The following is a 14,485-nucleotide window of genomic DNA, read 5'->3' on the forward strand; positions in this document are numbered from 1 at the left end:
GAGCTAAGTCTGAGAACCATGCATACCATGATTGGATTAATCGCTACCGACACCGAAACTTGAATGAACGAACGAGGAGCTGAATCTGACTGACTCAGAGAACCGTGCATGATTCGATTCACCGCTACCGGAAACTCGACTGAGCGAACAAACGAACAATTTGCGAACGCCTCCTCTTGGCGAACTGACCGACGCAAACTGAATCGCGGAATCGAATCACTAAATCCAACCCTGGTCAAGGTTGACTGTGACCTCTCGGCAGCAGAAAATGAGAATGGCAGTTTCCATGCTCCGGCAGCACCAACACGCACACCAGTCACACCCACATGATCCGAAGGTGGAGCTGGAGCCAGAAATGTATCCCTCTCCACCGGGTGGCAGTCGGACACTATAGGCACGTCCCTCACAGGCTGAAACGCGTAACCAGCCATATTAAAATCACAATTTTCCGCCGTTGAGTGTAGAAGACGTTTGCGTGCCTGCAGCAACGATCTAGTCCTACCATGCCAGTGACATCATCGGCGCTCCAATACTAAAAGTCGCATTTTTATTTGTTGCCAAAAAAGCTATATCTAGATTTTTTTAATATTTTTTTTTAGTGTCATCTTTTTTATAATGGTCATAACTAACACGTTATCGATGTTGATTATTTCAGTTCAGTTAATCTTTAACGCGTTATTAACGGCGTAACCACAAACAGATTTTAACGGCGTTAATTTTTTTATCGCGCGATTACCGCTCATTTGGTTTGGCAAACATTGTCGTTTTTTCACCTGCTGTCTAGCAACAACTAGTCACGTTAGAAAAACTACAACACCACACCGGATCTAGCTACACCGGAAACAAAACATCAAGCACGCCGCATGAACTTGTTGGGGCAAGCAAGGATACGGAGCGGGTGAAAAACTCCTTAAAAGTGTGTGTGTGTTTGTGTATCACTCTGTTCGAGCCTGCACGAGAGTTCAATGTTGTCATTAGCTATTACGTCTTTCTGACCAACGCAGTTCAAGACCACCCTGGGCTGTACCACTTCGGGAGGGGCCGCTCAGTTACTCCCCTCTAGACAAAATCGACTTGGTTGCGACGTTGACAGTTTGTGAGTGTTGCGTCTGTTGAGTGAGTGAGAGGTTGCGGCCGCACAGCTCAGGCTGCCGGACGGCGCTGCAAGAAACTTTTATAAACGCAATATTGTTAACCCGCAGTAATCAGCCCGACAGCCCCGAAACGTTAACGGCCCACCCTTGAATTCTCCAGACTCTCCCGATGACCACTCCGCCACGTGTCTGTGCGTGTGTGTGTGTGTAGGCGTGGTAATGTGTATAGGCCTACGTACGGTAGGAATATTCAGAGTGGTTTAAATAACAAATGTTATAGTATTTCACATCTTCGCTGAGCAAGAGTTTTGTTCGAAAGTTCAGTGATTTAAACAAATAAAAGGGGCTATTGAAGTTTTACGCTAGGCCTACTACTATCATGCACCTACCCAATGTCAAGTGGACCGGGTTGAATTCACTGCGGGTCTCTCTTATATCCATCTTACCAAATATATTTTATCACTGTCCTTCTCAACACTCTGATCTCACTAAAAGGCTAGCAGCACGAAATCAAGGGATATTTAGAAAAAATGTGCGGTTAATCACGAGTTAACTATGACATTAATGCGATTAAATATTTTAATCGCTTGACAGCACTAGTTGTAATGCAAGCTGCATTGATTATTGCATTGTTCATAAAAGGTCATATTTGTGACAAAAGCTTTTTCTCTAATAAAATATTAGATAAGTTAATTAATCTGTTGATGTCTTTAATGATCATCACAAAAGTAGGAAATGAGTAGCAATCTCTAAAGTAGCAAACTCAGATGTAAATATACATTTCTGAAAATCATGCATGGAAATGAACAATGCAATAATCAATGCAGCTTGCATTACACCACAATATGGATGAATGTAAAAAATAAAACATTCAGTTTTCTTTTCTTTCTAATCTTGCTTTTCTATGTCATTAAAGAAAAAAGCTGCTCAGTCAATTAGGAGTTCTTGTGCCTGGCTGTGAGTTTGCGTGCATGCTGTAGGCTGAATCGCAATTGTGTCAAGACAAATCAGATTGGCCAATACACACTGAAGATAAATGAAATCATTCTAAAACGATCCCTCTCTGCGGAACAGAATGTTGAAGCATTTTTTTATTTTTTATTCAGATTATTAATTTATCTGCATCAAGACGGAATCGTTCTAGAGAGAATCGCGATGCATCGAAGAATCTATTATTCTTCCCACCCTACTATCCCTGAGTAACACACACACACACACACACTCTGGTCATGTTATTCTTCTTTTCAGTGGCGTAAAATGGATCATTGGAATTATGACAACCGCTAATCACCACGTGGTAGACCGGCATAAAGCTAAAATCTTAAGCCCCCCCCCACCTCAGCCAAAACAACAGACCACCGGGAGGCCGGCGCACAGCAAGGAGGGGCGGAGCCTACTTGTCGGCAGCATGGCAGATGGTGCCGCAGGTGTCAGCCATGTCGTCCACCAGGATGGCCACGCGGTCCTTGACGTCGCCCACCAGCACCATGCGGTCCACCTCATTGGCCTTCTTGCGCTCCTTGTGGATGAGGGCGAACTCCACGTTGAGGCGGTCCGCTATGGACGTCACCCTGGGGGGGTGAGGGAGCGAGAGCAAGACGGGGTAAGAGAAAGAAAGGGGTGACAGAAAAGGGAAGAGAAAGATAAGGAGAGAGGGAGAAAGATTGAGAGTCATATGTTTAGAGAAAGACTTGACCTTTTGGGGGTAGAGAGTTATGATCTGGCCACCATAGGGCAATATGTTTGTGTTAAAAAAAAAGTTTCTTTGGAAGGAGTGGGTCGAAAAGGGTATCCTTAGATTAGAACATTTAGACAGCACCGATACACTTAAATCATTTGATGACCTAAAACAATAATATGATTTACCTTAAACTCAATTCTGGAGATATTTGCAATTACGACATGCTTTGCAACAATTTTTGGGTCGAGGCTTCATTCCCCAAGGCCAGCAGATAAATTACATACAATTCTCAAGTTATTGGTTAGAGTGATGAAGCAGCTAAATATTATAAGATGCTGATGGAATCTGGAGGGATGGAGGTGTTTCGGCCCTTAGACTTATCTGTGAAAGAGATTTGGGGGTATCATATGATGAACAGGATTAGGCTTCAATTTGTGGTAATTCTCGATTAATGTCAAGAGATCTGAGAGTGAGACTTATTCAATTTAAAATTTTAAATAGTTTCTATTAGACCCTGAGTAGGCTTTTCAGACTGGGTTTAAAGGACGCAGCTACTTGCTGGAAGTGTGGTATGGATGAAGGTACACACTATGGTCATGCCCCCCGTTTTAATCAATATTGGAAGAAGATTCACTGTTACATAAGCAATGTTATAAAAAGGCAATTTGTGTGCTGTCCTAAATTATATATATTAGGGGACTGCAAACATGGTTCAGTGGGCTTTTCCGCACCCACTGAAGTACTGGACACAGACTGCTATCATGATTGGACGACAAATCATTCTCAGGAACTGGAAGAAACCAGGAGAACCACCGGTTCAGGAATGGGTGACTGAATTAGGAAAAGTGGGTGCATATGAAAGGATATCATATAGGACGCAGGACAGGACAGAAAAATATCTCCAGTAGTGGGGGCATGTACCTTGACTCTATACACATGCCAAGTGTAAGGATAGGGGTGTGACGATTCACTCAGCTCACAATTTGATATTGGGTTCACGATTCGATATTCTAACGATATTTTGAACAAAACTTGAATGAAGAAAATGCATGACAGAACACATATTTTGCCACAAAACAATGCCATTTGCCATATATTTCCATTTCTTAGGAAATTGTAAACAAGATGTGTTATAATAACATGTACATACCAATCACCTTGTCATAAATGGCAATAAACAAAAAGTTTTCCTTAGTCTATTTAGTTTTAAAGTTCAAACTTATGTCCATAAATAAAGTATGAAAAAAAAAATATATATTCTATCTATATATATAAAAAAAAAAAAATCATCTCAACAACGCATTTCGTCACGTTTTAATATCGCAATTTTTCGTGGCATGAAATATCATCACACCCCCGGATGTTAATGTTGTCAGTATGCTCCTTTTTTTCTGTGTTTGTGTTTTCTCTCTATTTTACAATGTGTTTATTCTCACTTTATTATTTCACCTTAGGAAGTAAACCACCCTGTATGTAGGCTGAACCCTTTTGGTTATGGGGTAGGATAAGCTGTGTGATTGTTGCTACAGAATCGTTTCTGTATGTTATGTTGCATGATGCTCTATATTAAAATAAATAAATAATTGCAAGTCATAAAAAATAAGAAAAAAAGGCTGAAGTCATAGACGTGAAATTTCAACGCTGCGATCTACAGTTATTTCAAAAGTACTCCAAAAATAAACTATTTCCATCTTTAAAGGTCCCATGGCATGCTACTTTATGGATGCTTTAATATAAATATTAGTGGGCTATTAGTAGTATTTGAAGACGTTCCCGAAATTCAGCCGTGGTGCAGAATTACAGCCACTACGAGACAGCCGCACATTGAGCTTTCCCCAAACGCGCCATTTCGGTGTCTAGCTTTAATGCAAATGAGGAAGAGAGAGGCGGGTCAAGGAGGAGGGTGGGGGTGTGGCCCTGAGCAGCTTAAGGCCACGGTACCATGTGCTCTGTTTACAGTGGATGTATAGCAATGGCGAGAGACACACACACACACACACACACACACACACACACACACACACACACACACACACACACACACACACACACACACACACACACACACACACACACACACACACACACACACACACACACACACACACACACACACACACACACACACACACACACTTTTTCTTGGGCGGACAAATGTCAGACACTATTCCAGAATATCGGACATTTGGAATATCTTCCGGACGGTATTCACTAATAATTAAATAATCACCAAAAGTCCACATTTAAATGACAAACGACACAAACTAAGTTGCTTCAATAAATGCCATTCTTTAAATTAGCCTAGGCAAAAAAACATAACAGCCATTCTCGGCAAAAATGGTAAACGGGTAAAAAATTATTAATTTGATTATTGCAATTCTTGCAGGCTACTTTCGGCGCAACTTCATGGCATGGAAGTGCTCCGCTGCTCGCGAAAAGTTGAAGTCTTTCAACCCCGGCCCAAGGCTCGATATGCCCATCAGCCTCGTCACCTTTTCCTCAGCTAGGCGGTTTCTGCTAGATGTTTTAATCCTGTTTGAGAGAAAAGCCTTGTTCCGCACGAACACTGGACACAGGGATTGTACTGGCGATTGACGTCGGGAAAGATTTGTGCTTTCACACCTTCGCCGTGCACAGGCGAGCGTGTTCACAAGGATTTGTGACACGTCACATTCGCGCGAGTTGAAATATTTCAACTTTGACGCGAATTTCGCGGGATGACAGCCAATCAGCGTTACATTTTTTCTCAGACATGTGGGCCGTTTACATTTTATTATACCGGCCATGGGTGCGTGCAATCGGCCAATGTCCGGCTAACGTGAACACTGACACACACCCACACACACACCTCATTAAAGGGGTTATACAGAAATGTTTTAGTTTAATTTACTACCTTACTACCGCGAAATACAGTTTCTGTCGTGTTTTATTTGGCATTTTGATCCCAATGAAACGGAAACCGGACCGGAAGCAGAAATGGGCTGTTTATGTTTGGTTGTAGACTTTTTTCTCGGTTCTCCGCGTCAACAGAAGGGCTAGAACCGAGCGAAAAGACGACAACCAGCCCCCCTTTCCGTTTCTGGTCAACGAGCAATGAGTCTTCAAACAGAAATCAATGGATTTACAAAAGGCCAAATAAAACACAACAGACTGTATTACGATACTTGATGAAAAAAAAAGATGAGGATGTCTGCATTGCCTGGGCAGTGCATAGACTCTGATGTTCGTGGCTCCCTTTACGAGCCGCAATATAGCGACGAACAGCTGAAGCTGTTAGAGGAACAGGAGGCGGCTGCTGTGGCTGCTACAGCCGAGGCAGAAGACCTGCCTGTCGCGGACGAGGAGCCCGGAATGGCTTGAGCTGGGGCGGATTGGTGGTGCCTGTGCTCTCACTGTGCGCCTATGGACACAGAGGCAGAGTCCGTCTGCTGCAAAGGATTTCAAAGCCGTTGATTTCTTCTGAACAAAATCTCTGAATCAGTCGAGGACACGGACGGATGTGTTGTGGAGCATCCGAGTTTCGCACCGCATATGGACAGCGGCGACCTGGAGAACTATCTCAGAATCCCAAAGGTGAACTGGAAACGTCAGCCAAAGCCTGCAGGGCCGAACGGACGTCTGACTGTAAAGTGAGTGTTTTTATTTCCTTTCCGTTACTAGCGTGAAATTTTAACTGCATAAAGACCATCTATCGCTAACTGAGTGCTCAATGTTTTGTCTAGACAATATCGCCTAACAGCCTACCTACACTTTCTGGAATGGGTCCTGCAAGGCGAGAGATTGGGCAGAGGCTGTCATAAGTGTTGTGCCTGAACTTGTTCATATTTTGGCGAACGTGAACTGAACGTACTGTATTACTGCCTGATGAACGTTATTGTGAACTCGTTCATTCTGGTGTCTGTGAACGGCACGCTCACTTGGTTTAACTTCGTTCAATAGGGGGATTATTTGTTTATCAACACGGCGGATGCACGCGCAGAATGATCGCCAAAAGAAAATTTGTTTCACCGGTTGCCATGGTTATCTCCGTGTGGTTAATTTGCAGTTGCGGTGTTGTCAGCTTACTGTTACATTTAAGCAATAGATCACGACAGGCTGTGGTATGTGCTCATTATACCACTGTTAAGGGGCGTTGTTCGGCCCGACGCGCAGCGGAGGTTCGGTCAAAGCTTGGCACGCCATATTAATGAATATTCATGAGATGCAATTAAACTTCCAGAGAGAGAGAGACACAGTGACAGAGACAGAGGCCAAGAAAGAAGAGTTGAGGAAGAAATGGTTGGATTGAACATTCATTCACCGTGACCGCGACTCCCGGCCACCATGTCTCCCGTCGTGCCGCGGCACCCTGCGGCCCGGGCACCCAGCGGCCCGGGCACCGTGACCTTGGGCACCGCGACCACTCCCGCGTCTCCCGGGAATGAATGAATGGCCCGGGAACCACGGGCACCGCGGCCCGGGGAACGCGGACTCCACGAAAACAGCCTGGCCTAATAAGGCCTATATATTTTGTATTTGAAATGCAACGGCCTTTTCGGGAAGACGCTCAGAGCAGCTGGAACTGAACAAGAGGAAGTTGTGTTGGTTATTGAACTGTTAAACCGCAAACTTGGGTTATGTTTATCAGCATTACTATAGAGATCATGACGAAAGCTGATGTAACGGGATTCCGGACGTGTGCAGGACCGAACCGCGCTGTATTATCACTGTTCCACTGCGCATACAGTAAAAAGTAGCTGAGACGATTTCAGTTAGCCTATTCTTACACCCCCCAAAAAAGTTTAAATTCCCCCCCCCAAAATGGAATCACATTCCCAGCGCCCCCCTAGGTTGTGCGAACGCCACCCAGGGGGCGGTACCGCCCCCGTTGAGAAACCATGCCTTAGATGAAAACAATAGCAGAATAACAGTCATACATCATTTTTATAAAGTATAACGAGCCTAAATTGCACTATAAGTTAGTTGCATATCAGTTACCTCCTTCCAAGTTTATAATGTTGAACTTTGGTGTAGACAGACAAGAGCAGGAGTTAAATATTTTTTATTCACAAATGAAAGAATTGTGTCAAAACAAATTAAAATAAACAGGGTAAAACTAAATAAATTATAATATATAGACAGTAGAGGGAGAAACTAAAAAGGCACTACGGGAGGTGTCCAAGAAGAGCAGAGTAGAGAGGGATGGAGTTGGGTGCTATGGGAAGAGGTCTCAGAAGCGGCTTTGTAACAAAGTTGTGCCAGCCTCCTTTGGTGGTTTAGGTACAGGGACAATGCTTGGTGACAGGGCAGGTTGTGGCAGGGTGAGTGAGGAGGTTGGGACTTTGAACTTGATGTTAGGGTCATCTGTCCATGACCCTCTTGATTAGATGTCCGATAAAGTGGGTGGTGTGCAACGTGAAGATTTTTTTCAATATCCATTGCTTGGACTTCTTGCAGTACACCTGCTTGAACCGTGGTTCTCCTGTAAATGACAAGAAATATGATTACACAGAAAATCTGAATGAAGATTTGTTCCTGGGGAGAGAAGTAGACTTCTCTCCCCAGGAATAGATTAAACCTTTCAGTGACTAATGCCTATTGAGTTAGCTGTGAACTTTATAATTTTGGTCATTATACTATTCAAAGAGCACATGGTAACACACCTGTCACTGTGGTGGCTTGTTTCCTTTTCACAATGTTTTCATTGTGCTCTAGGATAGCGAGGTAGCACCTCTCCCTCATTCCATCATATGAGAAGGCCTGGCGTTTGGTGAGGTATTTCAGGAGAACACTATGAAAGATCTCCAGTGGCCCTGTGTGCAATTTAAAAGAGAGAATGGATAGGATTAATTAAAACATGTTCATTAGTTTCGTGGAAATATAAATCACAACTAAAATATACAAATTATATTAACCTTGTTTATATAATTATTCACATTAAAAGGAATCGTATACATTCTCCCTTTATCTTAAGATGCATTGCTTCCGCTCTATAACTGAGAGAGGTTACGATAGTTCATATTTGCATTCCCACTGAGCCATTAAATCTGATTCTAAGGCCAGGCCAATCGATTCATTGACAATAATCTTCTTTTCACACCAGTCCTTTACACCTTCATCTTCTGATGACGACGCTGATGTGGGGGTGAGGGTTGACTCAGGCTGATAGCGTTTGTCGGTTTCACCAACTTCAAGGCTACTGGCACTGGTATTGAGGCCTGGTGACTACATTTTCCATGTTAAATTCCACAAATTACAGTAGTTTTATAATTCAATATTCAATATGCTGTACAAACTTAGAAACTGTGCTTGGCCAGAGGGAGAATTCTGGACTGGTGTTGACATCATTGGTGCTGACCGTTGCTCCTCATCTTCTGACGACGACGAGAACAAAGCTGCAGCAGACGTCGTTTGAGTCTGAAATGCAATACGTTCAATAAACATTTTAAGAACATCAAACTAACACATGTGAAACATTGTAAAACATCGATAACGGCAAACGTATATAGAACGTAGCTAGTCTAACGTTAAATTGACAACTTTGATTATTCACTGCTGAGGAGTCGAGTTTTAGAGTCGCCAGCACATTAGAAATACATGCGACAAAAACAGGAGAAAGAAGGCAGATTTACTTTGTAAACAGCCAACTTATATACAACTCCTATGAGATGTGGTGCTTTACTGCGAACAACTATCAGTGTGTTTAATCATTATCAGTAATATAGTCGAGTGACTCTTACCTCCAGGCAAATGCGTTTAGCGCTGCCATTTGCAGCCACCCCATGCAGTTCGTCGTCATATGGAAAGGGAAATATCGGCGGAATTGCGGTGTTCAATAGAGCGGCTCTCTTCTTTCTCAGGACAATGAATTCGAAGTCTTCCGGCTTGAAATGGAGACTGCAAACCTTCTTTTGTTTTACAGCTTCCATGGTTGTGTCTTCTCAAACTTTGGATGAGAACATCCCGGCACAATGCAAAAGTTCACCATTTCGATTTGAAGACGGCACCAAATTAGAAATTTATTTTGTTATCCGACTACATATAGGACCCAATTTCAATACATATTCATGTTTCCACCAGTGAAATTCCCCTTTAAAAACTATTATCAAGGGGGTCGTCAATATCACCGTTTCATGTAACGCCGGATGCACCTACTCCCTTCTACTACTTTCAGTTGGTTTCATTGAAGCCGCCTGGTCAACCTCCGACAATTCAACACATCGTAACCAATTCATTTTTCAACCGTTTACCTTCGTTCAAACCCTTGAAAAAATCTACACACTTGTATCTTCAATAATATCTAAACGAAATGTCGATAGCTTTTATACTTTTTTCCGAATAACAGTTTTAGTTTCTTACCGGCATAGTTTTCAGTTGCTCTCATTGATTTCCTTTGACGCCAGAGCGTGAGGACGTTCATGCACACACACGCAATAGCTCCGCCACATAGCCGCGTTTATGGACACTTCTGATCCGATTAGAAGTGGAAGAACAGCTCAATCGGAATAAAATTCTCTGGTCAGAATAGAATTCCATGTCCTGGTAACTTATCAACCCCAGCGTGTCCGGTTGCTAAGCGACGTCAACGTCTTTGGCTGACTATTTCTCTGCTGATCAACACTACGAATGGTAATTGTAAAAATACACACCGTGTGAATTATATATATTGTTTAGTTTTGGCAAGGAGCCGTGTAATAAGCGGGATAATGTATAATATAATGTACCCCTTACATATATCATACAAGTCCAGACTAGAGATAGACCGATATGTTTTTTTCAGGGCCGATACGGATACCGATTAGTAGTCAAGGGGGCCGATAACTGATATTTGGAGCCGATATTAATTCACAGTAAAAGGGAAAATATTGGAGTCAAAATTTTGAATACCGTATTGGTCCGAATATAAGACGACCCTGATTATAAGACGACCCCCTGTTTTTCAACACAAACATTTAGAAAAAAACGATTTGCACACCAGATTTGCAGAACAAAGAACCTATGACAATAATAATAATGCCGTTAAAGGCCACAGCACTTTCAAGGCAAACTATCTACATTATGATGAAAAACTAATTTCAAGCAATATTGTGAACATTTTTAAGTAACAGAGAAAATACAGGCCACATATTAAACTAAACTTAACTAAAATTCACCAAACTTCTCCTCCGATGTCTATCCCTCACACACGTCCTCTGCCCGCTGTTTTTCGGTAGGATTTGCGCTGACTGTTGGCATCTTTGAGACTGTGTTTTTGTGCTTGCCATCTTCTTACGTTACACACTTACGAACTTCTTGGCAGCTTGGCAGTTGTTTCTTGACTTGCCTTATTGACAACCATTATTTTAAAATTGGCATCATAGCTCCTCCGCTGTTGTTGATTGACCTGACCTACTTTTGAGCCACTTGTCTCTAAATGGTCAGCATGTCTTTCCATCTTTAAAGGTGACCTATTATGCTTTTCGACTTTTATGACCTATAAACATTGTTATAATGATTGATAGTCATGTTTAACCATACACAAAAAACGATGTAGATTTTCGGGGAAACTCTTCCTCTCATCTGGGCGCTTTCAGCCTTCTCTGTCAACGCCCCGTCTCGCCCTTCTCCGTCCCCTCGCCCCCCTCCCAACCCAACTCTGTTGTGATTGGTTACCTTCCTTGGAGCGAGCGCGCGGGCAGATTTGACCAGGCATATGGGGGCGTGGCAGGAGTACGTCTACGTAGATGTTTCCCGGAAATGTGAACAAGTGAATCGCAATCGTTGTCCCGAGTGTTTAGCGCTCTGCACAGCCACCCCAGACTGTCAGCAGGGAATACGTCGAAATGCATGTACGTCATTATTTGACACTTTAGTATGGTTAAACATGACTATCAATCATAACAACGTTTATAGGTCATAAAAGTCGAAAAAGCATAATAGGTCCCCTTTAAACACTAGTACCGGGCTGGTTGTTAAGGAAGCCGGACAACTTCTTCCCGGAACCAATATTTGACGTCACCTGGGGCCGCGAATGTGTATTGACATTTAAAGGGAGAGGCGAAGAAGAGAAGCTGCGCTGACTACTAGACCCTAGGGCTGTAACGATACAAACTCACGATTCGGTTTGTATCACGATTTTTGACCCACGGTTCGATACATCCCACGATTTTTTTAAATCTAAAAAGCATTTTATTCAAACAACACTTGTATACCAATTAACTTAATGTAACATTTAATAACAAATAATTTGGAATACTGAACAGATTTGAAGAGGGAGAACAGAAAGAATACTATTAAAGTATAGCTAAATTAATAAAGAAATAACCAAAGATTGCAGTTGGAGGATGCTTTTTGCTGGTAGGCAAAAACCCTGAACTGCCTGGTTGGTTTAGTCAAATATCCTTATTAGCGCTTCTTATTAGGCTATGTAGCTTAAATAATGACATAATCAGGCCGTATAGAATGCAACATGTTTAATAGCCTAACTTTCAATAGATGGGGAAAAACATGAACGTCTAACATGAACGTCGCAATAACGGGGCATAGTGTTACGAGCAGCATACGTGTGTGCGCGAGAATGGCAGTGTGCGTATGCGTGTGTGAGTGACGTCAGCGATTGAGTGGACGAGCGAGGAGAGCGAGCGGTAGCGCGTGTGTCTAGTGAAGAAGCGAACGAGTCCGGTAGAATAAAGTACCCATCCTGTCAATAATCGGTGGCCGCTTCATTCCGACCTATAAGCAGACAAACTGCCAGTCAAATCACACAAAACAATAGAGACAGGATCACACAGGCAATTTTTTTCGCGCTTGGCCCACTCTGGATAAATGTCGTTCATATCGCATATGAGGACTTCGACGGCTGTGGAGAAATGCAATCCTCCGTAGCCACGGAGAGCTGTCATCACAGAGAGGGCATCTCGTCGCATACTTACGGCATCGATAGGAGGGGGCGCTGTCAGCAGACTATTATTTAGACAAATTATTAGCAAATTTCAATCGGACAATTTGACTGGAGAGTTAGAAAGGGCATATCGCGCTTCTGCCTTCTCACACCGCGAGACAGGTTTGTGGCTTTAAGTGTCTCGATTTCGATACGCGTATCGTTACAGCCCTACTAGACCCACGAATATAAGACGACTAGGGGTGTGAGCGTTTACAAAAAATTGTAAACGGTTACACAACCCCTTTTTTTTCGTGTACACGGTAAACCGTTTTTTTATTTTTTTTAAAGTGGACCGCAGTCGCAGTCGCGCTATACGACCAATGGAGGGTAGAGCTTAGATCGGGCCCAAAAAAAAATCAAGCTCGACCCGGCCCGAGCCCGTGCACGTTCTGTCTGAGCCCGGCCCGACACATTAACTGTAATTATGAGCCCGAGCCCGGTTACATACATGTGTAACTTTGTACACATTTGTTACTTGGGCCTACTCTGCTAAATATATATGTAGGCTAAGGGATAATGTAGAGAACGCTGGTCATTATCGGGAAAATAAGCACCAACAGGGCGAACAGGACACCGACGCACAGCAGAGGTGTCTTGCTTCGCCCTGAAGGGGCATATTTTCGATAATGACCAGCGACATTCTATAGGCTACATTATCCCGCTTATTACACAGCTATTTGCCAAAACGAAAAAATAACTTCACATGGTGTGTCTTTTTACAATTTATAATTCTTTACCAGCATTCGTAGTGTTGATCAGCAGAGAAATAGTCAGAACGTCTTTGGTTGCTTAGCAACCAAAGACGCTGGGGTTGACAAGTTACCGGACTACTATCCATGCAAGTGAACGGAGCCTTCCATACCATTGAGAAGACCCGTGTAATAAAGGCCTATAATATTCACTTTGTATGGGATCTTGTCGCCCCGTCGCGTTTGGTGTGAACGCACGGTAGGGCCAGCACTGGAACAGTGAACTTACACGTTACATGACGTAGCCTAATGCCCGGTGTTCAGTAACATTTATCGCGTGTATTTATTAGCTCCTTAATGTTGTCCAAGTGGAACATTTGTAGCTTTATTAATCGCTAAATAAATAGTATGTGTTATTTTTGTTTTAATTTTATTTTATACCCGGTCACACCCCTAAAGACGACCCGATTTTTTCGGACCTATTTCGAGGGGAAAAAAGGCTGTCTTATATTCGGATCAATACGGTTATACAAACTCCAACACTTCGTTTAAATGCCTTTAACCACATAATCGTCAAATCCCGCCGGCTGGCAAGTTTTAGTTACTCCCCCCCCCCCCCCCCCCCCCCCCCCAACATGCTGTGTCAATTTTCGGCATCATTCAGTTGAGTGATAGTCATGTCATACACCGTTTGAAAGCTTAGAATCTCAGGAATGTCATCCAATGTCAACCATTTGGTGGAATAAATATGTTTAGCGAATATAGATCAAAAATATCCGAGTGTCTTAGGCAGTGTTGGTCAAGTTACTTGGAAAAAGTAATTAGTTACTGATTACGTATCCAAGAAAATAATCCAGTTACTTTACTGATTACTTATTTTCAAAAGTAATTAGTTACTTTATTAATTACTTTACTTAGTTACTTTTCAAAAACACACTAGCTATACACAACCTGCATACGCTTTTTTAAAACTTGTTTGTATTACTCTCAATCTTTTTAACTATGCACATTGCAAACGAAAAAACAGTCTCTTAAAGAAAATCGTTTCGGTGTGTATATACACCTTCATTCGAATAGATGTAAATAAAATACAGCAATCAAATAATTAAAACCAAAGTCT

The 14,485-nt window shown here is 42.6% G+C and overlaps 1 protein-coding gene across 1 annotated transcript in view; it reads right to left on the reverse strand.

The window, feature by feature from the left end:
* LOC132455152 (ribose-phosphate pyrophosphokinase 2) overlaps positions 1–14,485 on the reverse strand; it is a 67,520-nt gene that overhangs the window by 7,684 nt on the left and 45,351 nt on the right. The window contains exon 5 of the mRNA XM_060048900.1: positions 2,492–2,665. Within this exon, the coding sequence (XP_059904883.1) occupies positions 2,492–2,665 (174 nt within the window). The remainder of the gene's footprint in view (positions 1–2,491; positions 2,666–14,485) is intronic.

Source organism: Gadus macrocephalus, chromosome 4 (assembly GCF_031168955.1).
Source record: "Gadus macrocephalus chromosome 4, ASM3116895v1".
Taxonomy (NCBI): Eukaryota; Metazoa; Chordata; class Actinopteri; order Gadiformes; family Gadidae; genus Gadus; species Gadus macrocephalus.